This window comes from Puma concolor, chromosome E4 (assembly GCF_028749965.1).
Source record: "Puma concolor isolate L17-30 chromosome E4, mPumCon1.1.hap2, whole genome shotgun sequence".
Lineage (NCBI taxonomy): Eukaryota > Metazoa > Chordata > Mammalia > Carnivora > Felidae > Puma > Puma concolor.
In genome coordinates, this window is record NC_141683.1 from 67,838,187 (window position 1) to 67,854,019 (window position 15,833).

Genomic DNA, 15,833 nt, shown 5'->3' on the forward strand with positions numbered 1-15,833 from the left:
AAGATGCACCTGATCAGGAAAGGCTCCCTGGGGTATATCTCGGGTCATCGCCAGCCTTAGGCCCGGGTTTAGCAGAGACCGAGCCAACCCGAGGCCCGTTTCTGGGGCCTTGGAGGGTCGCCCCGCTTGAGCCCGGAGTCTCACGGACTGACGGGACTTTGAAGCAGTCCCGTCCTGAACACTCAAGGGCACTGCAGCCGACAGGCCAGAGAAGCCCCAGCACGCGACACCTGGAGACTCGCCTTCCCCGGTGCCGGGCGCTGCCTGCGACTCTACAGACGAGGCATTCCAGAACCCCCTCCTGCTCTTAGTGCACCTGACTCACGGCGTGAGGGACGGCGAGGGGCGCTGGCTCCCCAGGACAGCTCTGTCGCTGAGCCCTTAGCGTCAGCTCACAGATCTGGGGCCTGCCCGTCAGGGGCTTTCTGAATCCCGGTTTGTTCGTCCACTTGCTCCTCTTCGTCCACAAACTCGATAAGCTCTCCAGGCCTTGACCCTGTCGGTGAAGAAAATGCCGGCGGGGCCCTGGACCGTGCCCTGCCCTTCCTCCCAAGTAGTTCAACCGGTCCCTTGTTAGGGCTGAACAGCTCATTAGAAGTGCTCCTAACTGGGGCGCCTGGGTGGCGCAGTCGGTTAAGCGTCCGACTTCAGCCAGGTCACGATCTCGCGGTCCGTGAGTTCGAGCCCCACGTCAGGCTCTGGGCTGATGGCTCGGAGCCTGGAGCCTGTTTCCGATTCTGTGTCTCCCTCTCTCTCTGCCCCTCCCCCGTTCATGCTCTGTCTCTCTCTGTCCCAAAAATAAATAAAAAACGTTGAAAAAAAAAATTTAAAAAAAAAAAAAAAAAAAAAAAAAAAAAAAAGAAGTGCTCCTAACCGCTTCCGAACACGCCCCCGAACGTCTATGTCACACACGTTTCCCCCACCAGGCGTCTATAGGGATGAATCCCGTCTGTACCTTATTCCTGGCGATCCCGGGGGCGGGGGCGATGCCCAGGGTGGCGGGTGAATTCCCAGTTCTAAAGGGATCGGATCACCAAAGATCTACCCCCAGAAGAAGGGGAGGGTGGGAAACGAAGCCCTGCCCTCGGAAGGACAGCCAGCCTTCGTGCCGAGAGAACACGGAGCGAGCGCGGGAGGCGCTGGGGACCAAGTCTGGGTCCATCCAGCCGGAAAAACGAGAGCACACAGGGGGTTGAGAAGCCACCAGAAAGGTCACACGAACGTTTATTACATAGAAAAGAGAAACAGGAAGAAAAGGTGTCTAAAGTTGTATTTCCAGGATTTAAAAAAACACAGATTTGGAATGCCAAAGGATTGCCATGCTTTGTGTATTTATAATAGGAATATATAAATATGTACACGGGGCTATGTATACAGGCTCCTAGCGTCATGCACGCTGTCTGCCATGACGTATACGGCATGGCGTTTGGGCTGTGACTTCTGAAGCTGGCGGGGCGCTGGGGAAGTCGGGGCCCTGCTCGGCGCCTCGAGGGGCGCGGGGCCCCGGGCAGCAGAGGGGCCCCGGGCAGTGGCGGGCGGGCCTGCCGAGGGCTCCGTCCTGAGGACACTGGGAAGGCAAAGCTGCGGGCCTGGGCCCCAGGCTGCAAGTCTGGAAGCTTCCCCAGGTCCCCAACCTGAGACTTTCTCCCTCTCGTAGAACCGAGGAAGGCTCCCGTCCACGGAATGCGCCGGAAAAGCCCCTTGGCAGGCTCGTAGGACCCCAAGGGAAGTGGCCGCGGGTGGGGTGAAGCCGCTGTGGGTCTAGGCAGGAGTAGAAAGAAAGAGCCCTGGGAGACCGGGCAGCGGGTCTTGCCAGAGAACCACGGAAACGTACAGGGATTTGCTTAACAGAAGGAAGAGAGACCCAAACAGTCAATCACGGGTCAAAAACTCCAAGTCTCAACACAACACTCGTCCAAATATAAATTCGGCTAATATGCACACACCCAGGCTTGTGTTTATGTATGTTGTTTAAAAAAGTTTGGCACCAGCTACGACAGGCCTATCACTCGGCCTGTGCAGAGGGCCAGCCAAGGGCTCCCACGGGGTGCCCGGCCAGTTACGGCCACCATCGCCTGCTCCCCGGTGGGGACGCCCAGCCAGGCGCTGACCCAGAAGGCGGGGTGGGCCTGACCTCCGTCCCCTTCTCTCCCCGCTGCTTCCCATCCTGGGGCCGGTGGGAGGGTTGTGGGAAAAGGAGCCTCAGAGGAGAGGACCGTCTAGCCCCAGAAGGGCCCAGAAAGGGATCACGGTCCCTGCCGCTCTGGGCAGACCCACGCTGTCCCTCCCACAAGCCAGGCGTGGGGGACAAGCACAGCTGGGTTTGGTGGGTGGGGGTGTTGAGCCAAGGGTCCCCAGGAGGAAGAGCTCCAGGCCCAGGGCCCTGCAGATGATAAAGGGGACTGCGCCCGCCAGAGCCACGCCGGAGGGACGGCTCCCGGGGGGTGTGAGAGGCCCCTCTGCGGACGTGAAACACCCAGTCCTAAGTCCCCAGACAGTCCCGTCCTCACCCAGCCGCCAAAGGGGCTGTGAGCACACGTGTGTGTGCGTGGGGTGTTGCACGCGTGTGTGACAGCGTGCACGTGTCTGTGCGCCTCACCTACGGTGACAGTGGCCCGGGACGGACTGCGGGTGGCTGGCATTTTGGCAAATCCAGGCAGGAAGGGAGGGGCCGGGGACCAAAGCCGAGGAGAGAAACAAGCTGTACTGGAAACAGGACCTGTACTTGTGCGACCCTGTCCTCTGCCTCCCGCTGTGACAGGATCGGGACGGGACCGTGGAATCGAGGGTCGCCCGGGCTGGGCTCGTCGTCCTCCAGGCCCTTGGCTCGGAGAGAAAAGGGACCGACCGGCGTTGGCTGCCCAGCCCCCCCTTGTCAAACGGAGGCACGAGCCGGGAGGAGAGACGAACGGCACGGAAGCTGGAAGTCACCCCCGAGGTGCCCCACGCATCACCACGGGGAGGGTCCCACATGGCTTGCACGCCCGCGACCCCGTGAGCGTTCTGAAGCCCTAAGAGCCCGGAGGGTGAAGAACGCGGGAGCCCGAACATCGCCCACCTGCTCAGGCCGCTCCCGGCCTCCCTTCCCACTGCCTGGCCTCACCATCCCGACACACACACGGCGCCCTCCGCGGGGAGAGGCGCCCCTCCTGCCTCCACTCACTTTGCTGTTCCCCCCGAGGGCGGGAAGGGCAGGGCGTGGCGGCCAGGGCACCGGGAGACCCCCGTCAGTCCACACCAGCGTCCACGGAGTGCTCTCTGGATACAAATGCAGGGCAGGCAGCCCCGCCTTCGAGAACCGCCTGCCGCCAGCACAGGGGGGACCGTTGAGAAGAAGGAAGCCCGTCTCTGCTCAGCCCCGGGGCAGGTTCGCGGTCAGCAGCGGCTCCGGACGGCTCCCGCACGTGCAAAGTCACGGTCTCCAGGGAGGGTCACAGTGCAGCTGGGACCCACCTAAGGTCCCTCTGAGGAAAGCCCTCCAAACCAACCAGCAAGCGGGAGTAATAAATATGCTGAACAAAGTCTGCGGCCACCACCTGGGGGGCTTGGGTCTAAGTTCCGGGTCCCTAAGCGGTTGACGCGACACACACGGGCTTTCTCTGCCAATGCCACCAACGGGGTGAAAACAGCGAGTGTCGTGGCAGCCGGAGGGGCCCGGGGCGCAGGATCCAGGCAAAACCAAAGTAACCCTCGCAAACTCACCCCTCTGTGCAGGGATGGGGGTTCGGGAAGAAAGCATCTGAGACTTACTTTTGCATTTTTAAGAGCTGAGCTGTGGCAAAAGGGACAGCCTTCCCCCTGGAGAGCCCCAGGCCTCCAGAAGGCCTTCTCTCCTCCTGGGGTCAGTGTTGGGATTTTCCTTCTGACGCCCGGGTCCCTGTTCTTCCCGGGCGAATGGTGACCGTGTGGCTTCCGCCACTGTCTCTACGTGTCCTGCCCGCTGCTCCTCGGCCCTCGGGGCGTCCGCATGAAGCTGAAGTCACGGCCCTGCCTCTGGGAGTGGTGGTCAGAGCGCCCGGAGCCCCCAGGCGGGGACGGCGGGGGGCCTGGTCCTCCGTGTTAGGACCGGGCAGCTCCCCCGTCGTCGGGGCTGACACACGGCTCTGGGGCCACACAGGGAAAGCATCTTGCTCCTGGTCCCTTCTTTATGCCCCCTCAAGTGCAGCCGGGGACGGGCTCCAAGGCCAGGCCTGCCGCTTCTGAAGCCGGGGCAGAGGGGCAGCTGGAGCGTGTCGGCCCCACTGTGGCCCCCGCCCCACAGCGGCCAGAAGGGTGCAGGGACCGGGGCCCGACGTCCCCCATCCCCCGCCGCTCCCACGGGGCTTGGGCCTCCCGGCCGGAGGTCCTCGACTTTACCGCGGACTCGGAACTGAACAGTCTCCACCATGCACGGGACGCCCCCGGGTCCCGGTGGCTCCTTCTTGCCCCAGGAACTGCCGCTCAGGTCCGAGGGCCACCGCAGGGTCCTGGGTGTATCCCGTGTGCTGCGGCCTTCTCTGTGTGCCTGAGGTCCCTGCCCCAGACACCCGCGGCTGGGGGGCATCCTGCAGAAGCGTGAGCACCGAGAGGCCGCACCTGGGGTGAGCCCGGGACCTCGGGGCCATCGCCCGTGTGCTGCGTCACTTGCTCACGGGAACCCTACTTTGCAGCTGGCTGCCGTTTAACGAATCGGCTGAACTTCCAACAGCCCGAGCGGCCACCTCAGACTCCTTGGAGGCCACTGGCCACTGGCCGTCACCTGATGACGGTGACACTCAGGCCACAGTGGGCTGCTCCCCGGTGAGGCGATCCTCACGGACTCTCCGGTTCCGAAGCAGGTGGCAGCGGAGGGGAGCCTTGGAGGTGGAGGCGCCCAGGGGAATGGGCCTTCCGAGCCCACCGAGCCCTGTAGTAGGCCGCCCCCACCGGGCTCAGGGTGACACTTGTCACCCAGGAAAACCCCGCCTGTGTCTGGACTGCCACTAAACGTGCCACGGAGACTGCTCTTTCCTCTCTGCCCCTCCGCGGCCGGAAGGCAAGATCCTCTGCTCCCAGCAGCCTCCCGGTCTCTTCCTGGCCCAGACGATGCCGTCTTCACCCACCGGAAGGTTCTGCCTTTCTGCAGAAAACCAAGCCTGGTCCCACGCGTTGAAAACACACAGGATCGCAAACACGGAAGCAGCAGCAGAGAGGCCTGGCTGGGTCAGGGGGGAAAGGACAGGAAGACGGACACAGCCAGGGGTTTAGGAAGTGCAGGCCGGCCCCGGGCGGCCACGGGAGAGGACCGGGCGGTGGTCAAAGCCAAGCGGCTGGCAGAGGGGCCGGATCGGGCCGCCTCCGACTCGGGGCTGGGGGTGGTGGGTAGGGGCTGCGGCCGGGGTGGGGTGGGGGGTTCCACTTCTCCACGGGGAGCCCCAGGCCCGCAAACAGCTTGGAGCCAGACCCACGGTTTAGCAATCCCCGCGAGACGAAAACGGGCGTGCAGATGTCCACCTGTCACATGACCTTGGATCTCCTTTCTCTTAACCTCAGATCAACACTCCACCCGCAGTGGCCCGAACAACTTCCGTGAGCTCCTGCCCCCCTCCCCCTCCAGGATCCAACTCACAATCTTTTACGCAGGTGCCGCAAAGGCCCCGACTGTCCCTTTGCAGCGGGAGGAACCCCCGTCACAACAGCAACGTCCCCGGGGACTCGTGCGCAAGAGGGGTTTCCGGAGAGAAGGGCACGACTCCTACGGTTTTCTTTTTTTGCCGCTCTATATCCCCGAACGCTCTCGAATGCTGGGTTTCCTTCCGTCGCTTCCTGAGGCCCAAATCTGACCTGAACCAACAAGGTGACGCTATTTGGCGTTTTTATTGATCCCAATCGGCCCGACTGTTCACACGTCTCTCCGCAGAAACGGTCCTGTGCTTGACGGCGGGGAGCTGGTCCCGACTGGGCAGCAGGAAACGGGCGGTAAACGTCTCTCGTTCTTTCTCGGATCCGGGTTTTTGGAATTCCGAGACCCGTCCAGCCCCGAGGATTTCCAGAGGGCCGCGGGCCGGAAGCGGAGTTAAGTGTAACGAGAAAGCTTCTGGCCTTCGTTGGGGATTCTGGTCTGGGGGGGTGGGGGTCACTGGCCTCCTTCCAGGGAAGCAAAGATCGAAACACAAGCGGGCCCAGAGATTTGAGGCGTGAGGAAGGGAGTGGGCGAAGCGTGGGCTGCAGAAGGCAGAGGCAGGGCCAGGAGACGCTTAGGGGGACCCAGGGAGCCGTGCGAGGCAGGGGTGAGCCCAGGATGCCGGCTTCGCCGTCAGCAACCCTGACCCCACTCCCTACCCCGCTTGAGATGCTCGGGGCTCCCGCGTCTTTCTGGAGCAGGGGGAGGGGTGGGCAGCCTCACAGCCTGCCAAGAAAAGCAGATGTGTCTTCGAAATAAATATCTTTCTAAATCGCCCCCACTTGGCGCTCCAAACCTGGGACACGGCAGAAGAGAAGACGTAAGGGTCCTTGTGCCCGCCGCTGCCTGGTGCGGCCCTCACGGACCACCCCGGAGTTCTTGGCGGCTCCTTCGGGCTCACAGCTGCTGTGGGATGCCCTGCTCCTTGTAGCCTGCGAGGAAGAAGCAGAGAGACGGGGTGAGACGCTAGCTTCCTCCGGGATTTCCCCAGGAGGTGCCTGCGAACCGGAATATGTTCGTGAGGCCTTATTCTCACTGAAGTAGAAATGACTGCTATGCTTGGGGGAGGGGGGGCGTCCGACTTTTCCCAGGGGCATGCACTTTTTAATGGGAAACAGAAGGATGAATGGAGAGCCGTGGAAATTTGGGTTCACTGGGGGTATTGGAGAGGAGGGTGTCCGGGTGGGGGCGGTAAGGTATTCAACGTATTCAAGGTATTCAAGCCACACCCCAGAAGTCATTGCCTGGCGTGACTTCCCAGGGCAGAGCCGTGGGAGGCAGTGGCAGTGTGACAGGCACCTGGGACGTGTGGATGGACAGGAGGACGGAAAGCAAAACAGAAGACAGGACGCAAAAGACCGTCACCGCGTGTGTGAGCTCAAGCAGCCGGACGTGTGGGACACAAAGGGCTCCAAGCCTTTAGAACACCGTTAATCATTTTGAGGCCGTTGGGAAAATTCAGCCACTGGAATCTGCTGAAAGGTTCCCCCCGTTAGCTGGTCACTCAGCCCCCAGAGGGAACTTCTGTGGACTTGACTGCTTTTTGTCTATTTCCCAAATTATTCACCAATTTTGAGTCCTAATTATGGGGGGGGGGGGCGGAAATGTAGGAAAGAGAGAAGATGTCCCAGGTGACACAGGAGTGACCGTGAGTTGGCAGCTGTTGAAGCCGGTGTGGGCGCTGAGGGGCTCAGTATACCAGGCCCTCGGCTTTTGTCTATGTTTCAACGTTGTCCAAAGCCAAAAGCTAAAAATCCAAACAAAAAGAAAACAAAAGCAAAACCCGGGATACACAAAAGACGCAAAGATAAATACAAACAGACCTAAAGAACAAAAACGAAATAAAAGCCTGATGGCCAAGTTGGTGGCAGGGGGGTTGCAGGGAGCACCCGTGTTCTGGGGGCGGTGAGGCCAGTGGCGGGTTCGAGGCCGCCCATCGCCCATCGGCAGACTCACCTTGGGAAACTTGGGGGCGACACAAGATGTGAGGCCGCAGGAGGGAGCGGAGAGAAAGAAAGAGAGAAAACAGGGTGAAAACAGGGTAAAAACAGAGGCCACGGGGGGCTGAGGAGGAGGCTGTAGGAGGACTGTGCCCCGGTCCAGGGATCAGCAGGTGCATGCTGGGCTGCAGGGGCTCACGGGAGGCTCTCATGGGGCCACCCCCAGCCCCACAGCTCAACCAAGCCCACTGCTCCCTCCAGGACCACCCCCTGCCCCTCACTCTCTCCTCGCCGCCCCCCATGGGCGCCTGGAGATGAATTCCAGGTGGGCCCAAGGAGAGATGCCTGCAGGACAGACTGAAGATTTGGAAGCGACCCATCCTGGCCCCAGCCTGGCTCCGCCTGAGCCACACCGTCACCCTTTATAGGGACAGGAGCCACACACAGAAAACCTAACGCCTCGGGAAAGCCCGAGGCCGGGTGGGGGGATGGCCAACAGATTTTGTCTTGTCGACTTTCCGGATCAGCGGGCGGCGGTTGTCCAAAGCCGTGTATCGAGAACACACACGACTCATCAGCAGGAAGCGTCCTGAATCCGATCCGCAGCGTCTGCCCCGGGTGCAGCGGCAGAGGGAGAGTGCCGGAGAACTGCCGAGGACGTATGGACCCGCGACCAGGACGGGCTGTCGTGGGCCGTACTTTGTCGTTATTCACATCAGCGGAGCAGCAAGCTCCTACGACCTCGGTTTTAACGTCTACTTAGATCCGGGTTTAACCTGGTGGTCCTCTTGCTGGGGGGGGGGGGTCTCTTGGGGGTACGTTTGTCGATGACGCTCTGGACAGGGCTGTGTGAAAATCATCCCACTCTGTTCCGACCGAGAAGTTTCCTTCTTTTTTGCGGCGAGGGGCGGGATGACCCCAGAAAGGACAGCCCCCGTCCACCTGTTGATTCGGGCGGACAAGTCAACTGCGGGTCCTCCCCTCAGAGTGTCCGTCCTGGGAGGTTTCCTGCTGCAGCCACGTCTAAAGACTCTGGTGCAAAAAGAGCATCCCCGGAGCCAGTGTGGGGACATCCAAGGAGCCGAGTGACCACAGCGAAGGCCTGGGGAGGGGTGGAAATGGGGGTTCGTGCACTGGTATCCCGTGGCCCACCCAGAGCGGCCACCCGGACATGGGAGGGGTTTCCGGCTAAGACCACAGTCTGGGGTGATGGAAAGAGAGGATGTGACCAGGTTTCCCCCCCATCTTCTTGGGGTCTGGGCGGGGGGTGGGGCTTTCAATTATGTCTGAGATACAGACCCCGCGGTCCCTGGATTTTAAGGGTGACCCAGATAAAAATAACCAGAAAGCTCTAGGGATTAGGCGCCACCTCACTTTTACTGAGACAGGCCGGTGACACGACACGTTCCGCTCTAGTGGAAGGTTTCCTTCCTAAATGCCCAAGTGCCCCGCCGGCCATCGGCGCGATGGCAAAAAAGGCAGTCGAGGGGTCAGGCTTTGCCACTGAGGCTGAGGACGCCTCCCAGGTTCCAACTGGGGAAGGGTCAGGAGCCTGTGGGCCGTCCCACAGGCCGTTAGGGAAGCGCCCAGTTCCCTCTGGGGAACCGTCAGCCTCGCTGCACCGCCTACGATCTATCGATTGATCGCACCCTCCCCCCGAATGCCTGCGATGGCCCGCACCCTTCCGTGACGGGCTCCCATGACGGGCTTGCCTCGGTCTCCGTCTCCTTGCCCACCTCCACCCTGACTTCCTGAGGGGGGCAGTGTCTGCCCTGAGAACGGCCCTCCCCAGCCTCCTGACCACTCCCCTGCTTATCCCTCCCACTGCTGGCCCTCCTGTTTCTCTGGCTGTCCCTGTCTCCCTGGTTTGCCCTGACTCTGGGACCCCCTGGCAGAACAGCCATCCCACGTCTTCCCTGACCTCTGCTGCCGGAAGACCTCCTTCCCGGACGCCAGTCTGACCGATCAACCACCGATCTGCTGGATCCCACTCGGGCTCCGGTGCCTGCATTTTCTGTGGCCGGGTGGCCTGCCCGGTCGCTGACCCCCGGCCCCGCCTGGCCCCAGCATCTATGTGTGCCCCAGAGCCTGGACCCTCAGGGGACCCCGAACCCAGGCACGACAGTTGTTCCCGATCCTTCTAGGGCTCCCGACTTCCCCTCCTGCCTCTGCCGTCCCTACCTCGGACACTGAGAGTCGCCCCCACGAATGGTCTGCTGTGTGCAGGACACCACGAGGAGCCTGGGGTGTGAAGAGCGGGGCAAGGTGGCGCCTTGTCCTCGAGACGCCGTGGCCCAATGAGGTAGACGGGACGCGTGGAAACAGCAAACCCGCACGGGGGCACCCGGCGACGAGTGTGGCCGCTTTAAGGCACGTGCGGTGTCTGTTCTGAGGTCTCGCTAAGGGGATTATTATTCTTTAATCCTTTCACTTTTCAGGGCGATGGAATTTCAGATTTCGGGCGGTTTGCAAAAATAGCACAAAAACATTCCTAGGTACCCTTGAGCCATGTTCTCCCAATGTTAGCCTCACACAGAAGCACGGGGCAGTTATCGGGGAAACGGTGCGATCCGCAGAGTTCGTTCTGTTTTCACGAACTGGTCTCCTAATGCCCCTTGGCTGTCCAAGGATCCAGTGCCCGAGCACAGACCGCACTTCGTGAATACGTCTCTTTCGCCCAAACCGGTCCAGTCTGGAAGTTCTCCACTCTTTCCTCCTGAGCCGAAATCAAGAGTCAGGCGCTCAACGGACTGAGCCACCCGGGCGCTGCGAGAACAGCTAGTTTTAAATTGAAAAGTGTAAAAGAGAATTCCCCTCGGATACACATTAAAAGTAAAGTCGTTTCCCCTTGAAGTGATGGCCAAGGAAACTGAACAGAAGCACAAACTCAGATTTTAACGGCGGCCTTTCCTGGTTTCAAGGTAAACAACAGCGCCCCCCCCCCCCCCCCCCCGCCCCGGAGTGGGAACCCACCGGGGAACCCACCGCAGGGACAGACGGACAGGTGTCCTTCTCCCACCGGTGGTTTTCGTCACCAGAAAGCGTTTATCGAACATCTAGTTGCAAAAGGTTTTTTCAACTATGTTCTGCAAAGGGAAAAACTTAATCGTGACATCCAAAGGAGATCCTGAAAGTAATTAAAATTCCATATATTTCTAGACATGGAAATGCGAAACAAACAAACAAAAAAACCTCACCAAATTTCAAACACGAACGATATCCATAAAATAATCCAAATTTTAAAAACTGCGTAAGATACATTTGAATATATTCTGTAAAGGCTCTGGAATGATGAGCCAAATGTTGCCAGGGGTTCCTTCTGAATATCTTTAAATATTTCCGTATTCGTGCTATTTTTTTTTTCACTCTCTTCCTCATTTTCTGCATTTTTTTTTAATAATAATAAGCAGTGGTTTTACGCTTAGAGAACATTAAGCCATTTTCATTTTACTGAAAAAATTTCCCCTGAGGATGTTTTGTACTTCTGAGAAGTATTAGTCACTAAGGTTACTAACATGGTTCCACATAGAACTTTTTTTTTTTTAATTGCCCTGGACGTCTTTGCAAGAAAGTCGCAAATATCTGGAGGCCTGCTTGTGTTCTTACCTTGAGGGGATATTTGTGAAACCACTGGAAACAGAGCAAAGCGTTCTTTTTTTTTTTTTTTCAACGTTTATTTATTTTTTTGGGGGGGGACAGAGAGAGACAGAGCATGAACGGGGGAGGGGCAGAGAGAGAGGGAGACACAGAATTGGAAACAGGCTCCAGGCTCCGAGCCATCAGCCCAGAGCCCGACGCGGGGCTCGAACTCACGGACCGCGAGATTGTGACCTGAGCTGAAGTCGGACGCTTAACCGACTGCGCCACCCAGGCGCCCCGAAAGCGTTCTTAAATGAAACAAAATGGCTCCCTCCATGTCTCTGCAGAAAGACCCCGCGTGAAACCTCAGTAACACCTTCTCCTGCTCTGTCCAAACCACAACAGGAGACGCCTGGAGCTTAAAACACATCATGCTATTCTGCACTCGTGAGAATTCCTTAATGCACCGAGGGAGGTCGGCCTCGTAGAGATCTCTCCTCTACCTGGCCAAAACCGTCTGCTTAGAAAGTTCAGGAAAGTCCCGGGAAAAGCAGACGTTGGGTGTTACCACCTCACCCTTCAGTCCATTTTTGGCAAGTACGGTTGTTGTTTCTTTACAAGTCATTTTGGAAGATCTCTTTTTATCATTGTAGAGCCAAACAGCAGTGAGTGGTTTTAGTTCTTTGTGTGTGGGGGGGGAGGGGGGGATGTTATCATTTATTTACTTATTTTTAATCAAAATATCTTTTTTTTCCAGGAATAGAATAGTGATTCATCACTTCCACAGAACACCCAGTGCTCATCCCAACCAGTGCCCTCACTAACACCCATCGCATCACCCCTCAGCCCTTCTCCTCGCCCAGCACCCCACCGGCAACCCTCAGTTTGTCCTCTGTATTTAAGAGTCTCTTACGGTTGGTCTCCTTCTCTGTTTTTATATTATTTTTGCTTCCCTTTCCCTTATGTTCATCTGTTGTGTATCTTAAATGCCACACGTGAGTGAAGTCACGATATTTGTCTTTCTCTGACTTCCTTCACTTAGCATGATACTCTCTAGTTCCATCCACGTAGTTGCAAATGGCAAGATTTCATTCTTTTTGATTGCCGAGTAATACTCCATTGTGTGTGTATATATATACTCCATTGTGTGTGTGTGTGTGTGTGTGTGTGTGTGCGTGTGTACACATACCGCTTCTTTATCCATTCATCCATCGATGGACATTTGGGCTCTTTCCATACTCTGGCTCTTGTCGATAGTGCTGCTATAAACTTTGGGCGTGCATGTGCCCCTACAAATTACACATCTGTATCCCTTGGGTAAATTCCTAGCAGTGCTATTGCTGGCTCATAGGGTAGTTCTATTTTTAATTTTTTGAGGAACCTCCACACTGTTTTCCAGAGTGGCTGCACCAGTTTGCATTCCCGCCAACAGTGCAAAAGAGACCCTCTTTCTCCGCATCCTCGCCAACATCTGCTGTTCCTGAGTTGTTAACGTTAGTCTGACAGGTGTAAGGTGGTATCTCATTGTGGTTTTGATTTGTATTTCCCTGATGATGAGTGACGTTGAGCATTCTTTCATGGGTCGGTTGGCCATCTGGATGTCTCCTTGGAAGAAGTGTCTATTCATGTCTTTTGCCCATTTCTTCACTGGATTATTTGTTTTTTGGCTGTTGAGTTTGATAAGTTCTTTGTAGATGTTGGATACTAACCCTTTATCTGATATGTCATTTGCAAATATCTTCTCCCAGTCTGTCGGTTGCCTTTTAGTTTTGCGGATTGTTTCCTTCGCTGTGCAGAAGCTTTTTATGTTGATGAGGTCCCAGTAGTTCCTTTTTGTTTTTGTTTCCCTTGCCTCCGGAGACGTGTTGAGTAAGAAGTTGCTGCGGCCAGGATCAAAGAGGTTTTTTGCCTGCTTTCTCCGCGAGGATTTTGATGGCTTTCTGTCTTACATTGAGGTCTTTCATCCATTTTGAGTTTATTGTTGTGTATGATGTAAGAAAGTGGCCCAGGTTCATTTTTCTTTGTGTCGCTGTCCAGTTTTCCCAGCACCACTTGCTGAAGAGTCTTTTTTCCACTGCATATTCTTTCCTGCTTTGTCAAAGATTAGTTGGCCATAGGTTTGTGGGTTCGTTTCTGGGTTCTCTATTCTCTTCCATTGATCTGTGTGTCTCTTTTTGTGCCAGCGTCTTGATGATGACAGCTTTGTAACACAGCCTGACGTCCGGGATTGTGATGCCTCCTGCTTTGGTTTTCTTTTTCAAGGTTGCTTTCTCTATTTGGGGTCTTTTCTGGTTCCATACACATTTTAGGATTGTTTGTTCTAGCTCTGTGAAGAATGCTGGTGTTACTTTGATAGGGATCGCATTGAATATGTAGACTGCTCTGGGGAGTATCGACATTTTAACAATATTTGTTCTTCTAATCCAGGAGCATGGAACGCTTTTCCATCTTGGGGGGTGTGTCGTTTTCGATTTCTTTCATAAGCTTGCTATGGTTTTCAGCGTATCGATTTTTCACCTCTTCGGTTAGCTTTATCTCCAGGCATATTGCCGGGTTATTTTTTAAAGGTTCATCAAGTCACTTTTGGTAAACTTGACCTTGTAACATTAAGCACTCGCGCACAACAGTTTTGTGTCTGCACCAAGTGCGGGCCAAATGATCGGCAAGGGTTCACGCAGCACAACGAGCAACGCTGAGATCCCAAGGAGGAGGCAAATCGTGCTGTCCTGGCTGTCCAACGAAACAAAACACACGCCACAGTCACAGGGCGTCCCGTGGGCAGAGATGCCAGGAAGGCTTTCCTTCTTTCTGGAAAACTGCAGGATGGAGACAGGGGATGCCAGGCACGGGGACCTCAGCTCACGCGGGCCACGCCCCGGCCACTCAGGGTCCTCCGGGGCTGCTTCCTTGATAAAGAGGAGGCTGATGCGTCTGAGCTGATGAGCAGCTCTGTCTTTCTTGCTCACGCCCTCTGGCCCGGGTCTCTGCCTGTCTGCACTCGGGATTCCCTGCAGGCATTGGGCCGGGCGCGTGGGGAGGGTCCCCTGTGCCAGGGAGCTGCAGACTCCAGTGACGAGGACACCCGTGAACCCTCCTGAGCACCGGGCTCCAGGGAGGGGCGGGCCTGCCTGCAAAGCGCCAACACCCCGCAGGATCACAGCCGCCCAGACCATTCGGCGCCTGCCCCCTCCCCCCGAATCCCGGCCCCCGCCCCAGAAAGCAGGGCGCTGGCGGGCTACTCACTGGCGAGGATGACCATGTCCATGCCCCAGAAGATGCTCATGATCCAGCCCACCATGACGATGGCCGTGAGGGTCTGGATGAGGGCCGCCGCGATGTTGAGCCAGAAGACGCAGCACACGTGCCTGTCCGGGAGGTCGGTGCGGGCTCCGCAGAGGACGGCGAAGGCTGAGACGAACGTCCCTGTGAGAGGCCAGAGGGGACAGCTTTCGGAGGGTGCCGGGGACACGGTGGCCTGCGTGCTGACGGCCGGCCGGGGGCCCGGCTGCCCAACCCCCCAGGAGCTCGGAGAGGAGCGGCCGGCATCCAGCACCTTCCCATTCCGGCCCGGCCCGCCTCTTAGCCCCACGCCGGCGAGGCCCATGTGGCAGCCTGAGGGGGCGCACGGTCCTGGGGCCACGACGAGCCGTCCCTGCAAGTGGGGGAGGGGACGGGGAGCCTGAGATTTACCGAACATCCACGGGCACACAGAGCAAGGTTGTGCATGTGTCCAGGGCCCTTACCGGGTAGGACTCCCCAGGTCCCTACGGGAAATGTCGCGACACACCTGTCATTTGCCTGGAGCCGGGCTGCCTTCCTACTGGGCCCTGGGCCTCGCGGCAGCCCACAGCAGGACGAGTGGCCGTCCCCTGTCTGCAGCAGCCACCACAACCTCAGCGGCTTCGAGCAGCGGGTACCATCCTCTTACAGCTCGGGAGGTCGCGAGTCTGGAACGTCCTCAGGGCTGGGTCCTTCCGGAGGCTCTTCGGCTGCCGCGTTTATGGGCTCCCGGCCCCTCCCGCACCAGCCCAGCCAGCGCCCGCATCCCTCCTCTGCGATCCCTGCTCCCACACCCCACACCTTCACGTCTCTCCCTGACTCTGACCCTCCCGCCTCCCTCCTGTAAGACCCCTGTGATGACGCTGGGCCCACCCGATCAGCCAGAGAGACCCCCCTCTGTCGCAAGGTCCTTCCCGTAGTCACGTCTGCAGGGCCCCCTACGCTGCGGAAGGGAACATTTTCCAAGGCTCTGGGGGTCAGGGTGTGCACATCTCTGGGGGGCATCATTCTGCCTTCCGCGCTAAGCAGGTGTCAGCCAGGAGTCCCTCGAGCTTTGACACCTGGTGTCCTGCCCCCTGCCCTGAGAGACTGCCCCCCCCCCGAGAGACTGCCCCTCCCCCCAGAGACTGCCCCCCCAGGGCCAGTGATGGACTTTCATCTGCGAACCAACCAGTCCACAGCCCACACGCCAATCCCCTCCTTCACGGGCTCTCACACTCCGGGCCACCAGGTTCACACCCAACACGGAGCCCAAAGCGGGGCTCGATCCCATGACCCCGGGATCATGACCTGAGCCAAATTCAAGAGTTGGATGTGCAACTGACCGAGCCGCCCAGGCCCCCCTAAAACCTAGGGGGCGTCTTTAAAGGGGCTGCCGACTCCCACTGCCTCGC

General features: G+C 58.1%; 1 protein-coding gene and 1 long non-coding RNA gene across 4 annotated transcripts in view; one reads left to right on the plus strand and one right to left on the minus strand.

Annotated features, from left to right (window-relative positions):
- Positions 1–15,833, plus strand: part of LOC147572762 (uncharacterized) — a 174,324-nt gene that overhangs the window by 57,978 nt on the left and 100,513 nt on the right. The window lies entirely within an intron of this gene.
- Positions 1,193–15,833, minus strand: part of STUM (stum, mechanosensory transduction mediator homolog) — a 62,675-nt gene continuing 48,034 nt past the window's right edge. The window contains exons 2-3 of one of the 3 annotated variants that reach the window (XM_086694339.1): positions 14,404–14,583; positions 1,193–6,573 (exon numbers count right to left, since the gene is read on the minus strand). In XM_086694339.1, coding sequence (XP_086550465.1) covers positions 6,539–6,573; positions 14,404–14,583 — 215 coding nt within the window. In that variant the 3' untranslated portion in view covers positions 1,193–6,538. Of the gene's footprint in view, positions 6,574–10,115; positions 10,298–11,277; positions 14,067–14,403; positions 14,584–15,833 lie in introns of those variants that run through there. The other 2 variants (XM_086694338.1, XM_086694340.1) reach the window with 2 other exon arrangements.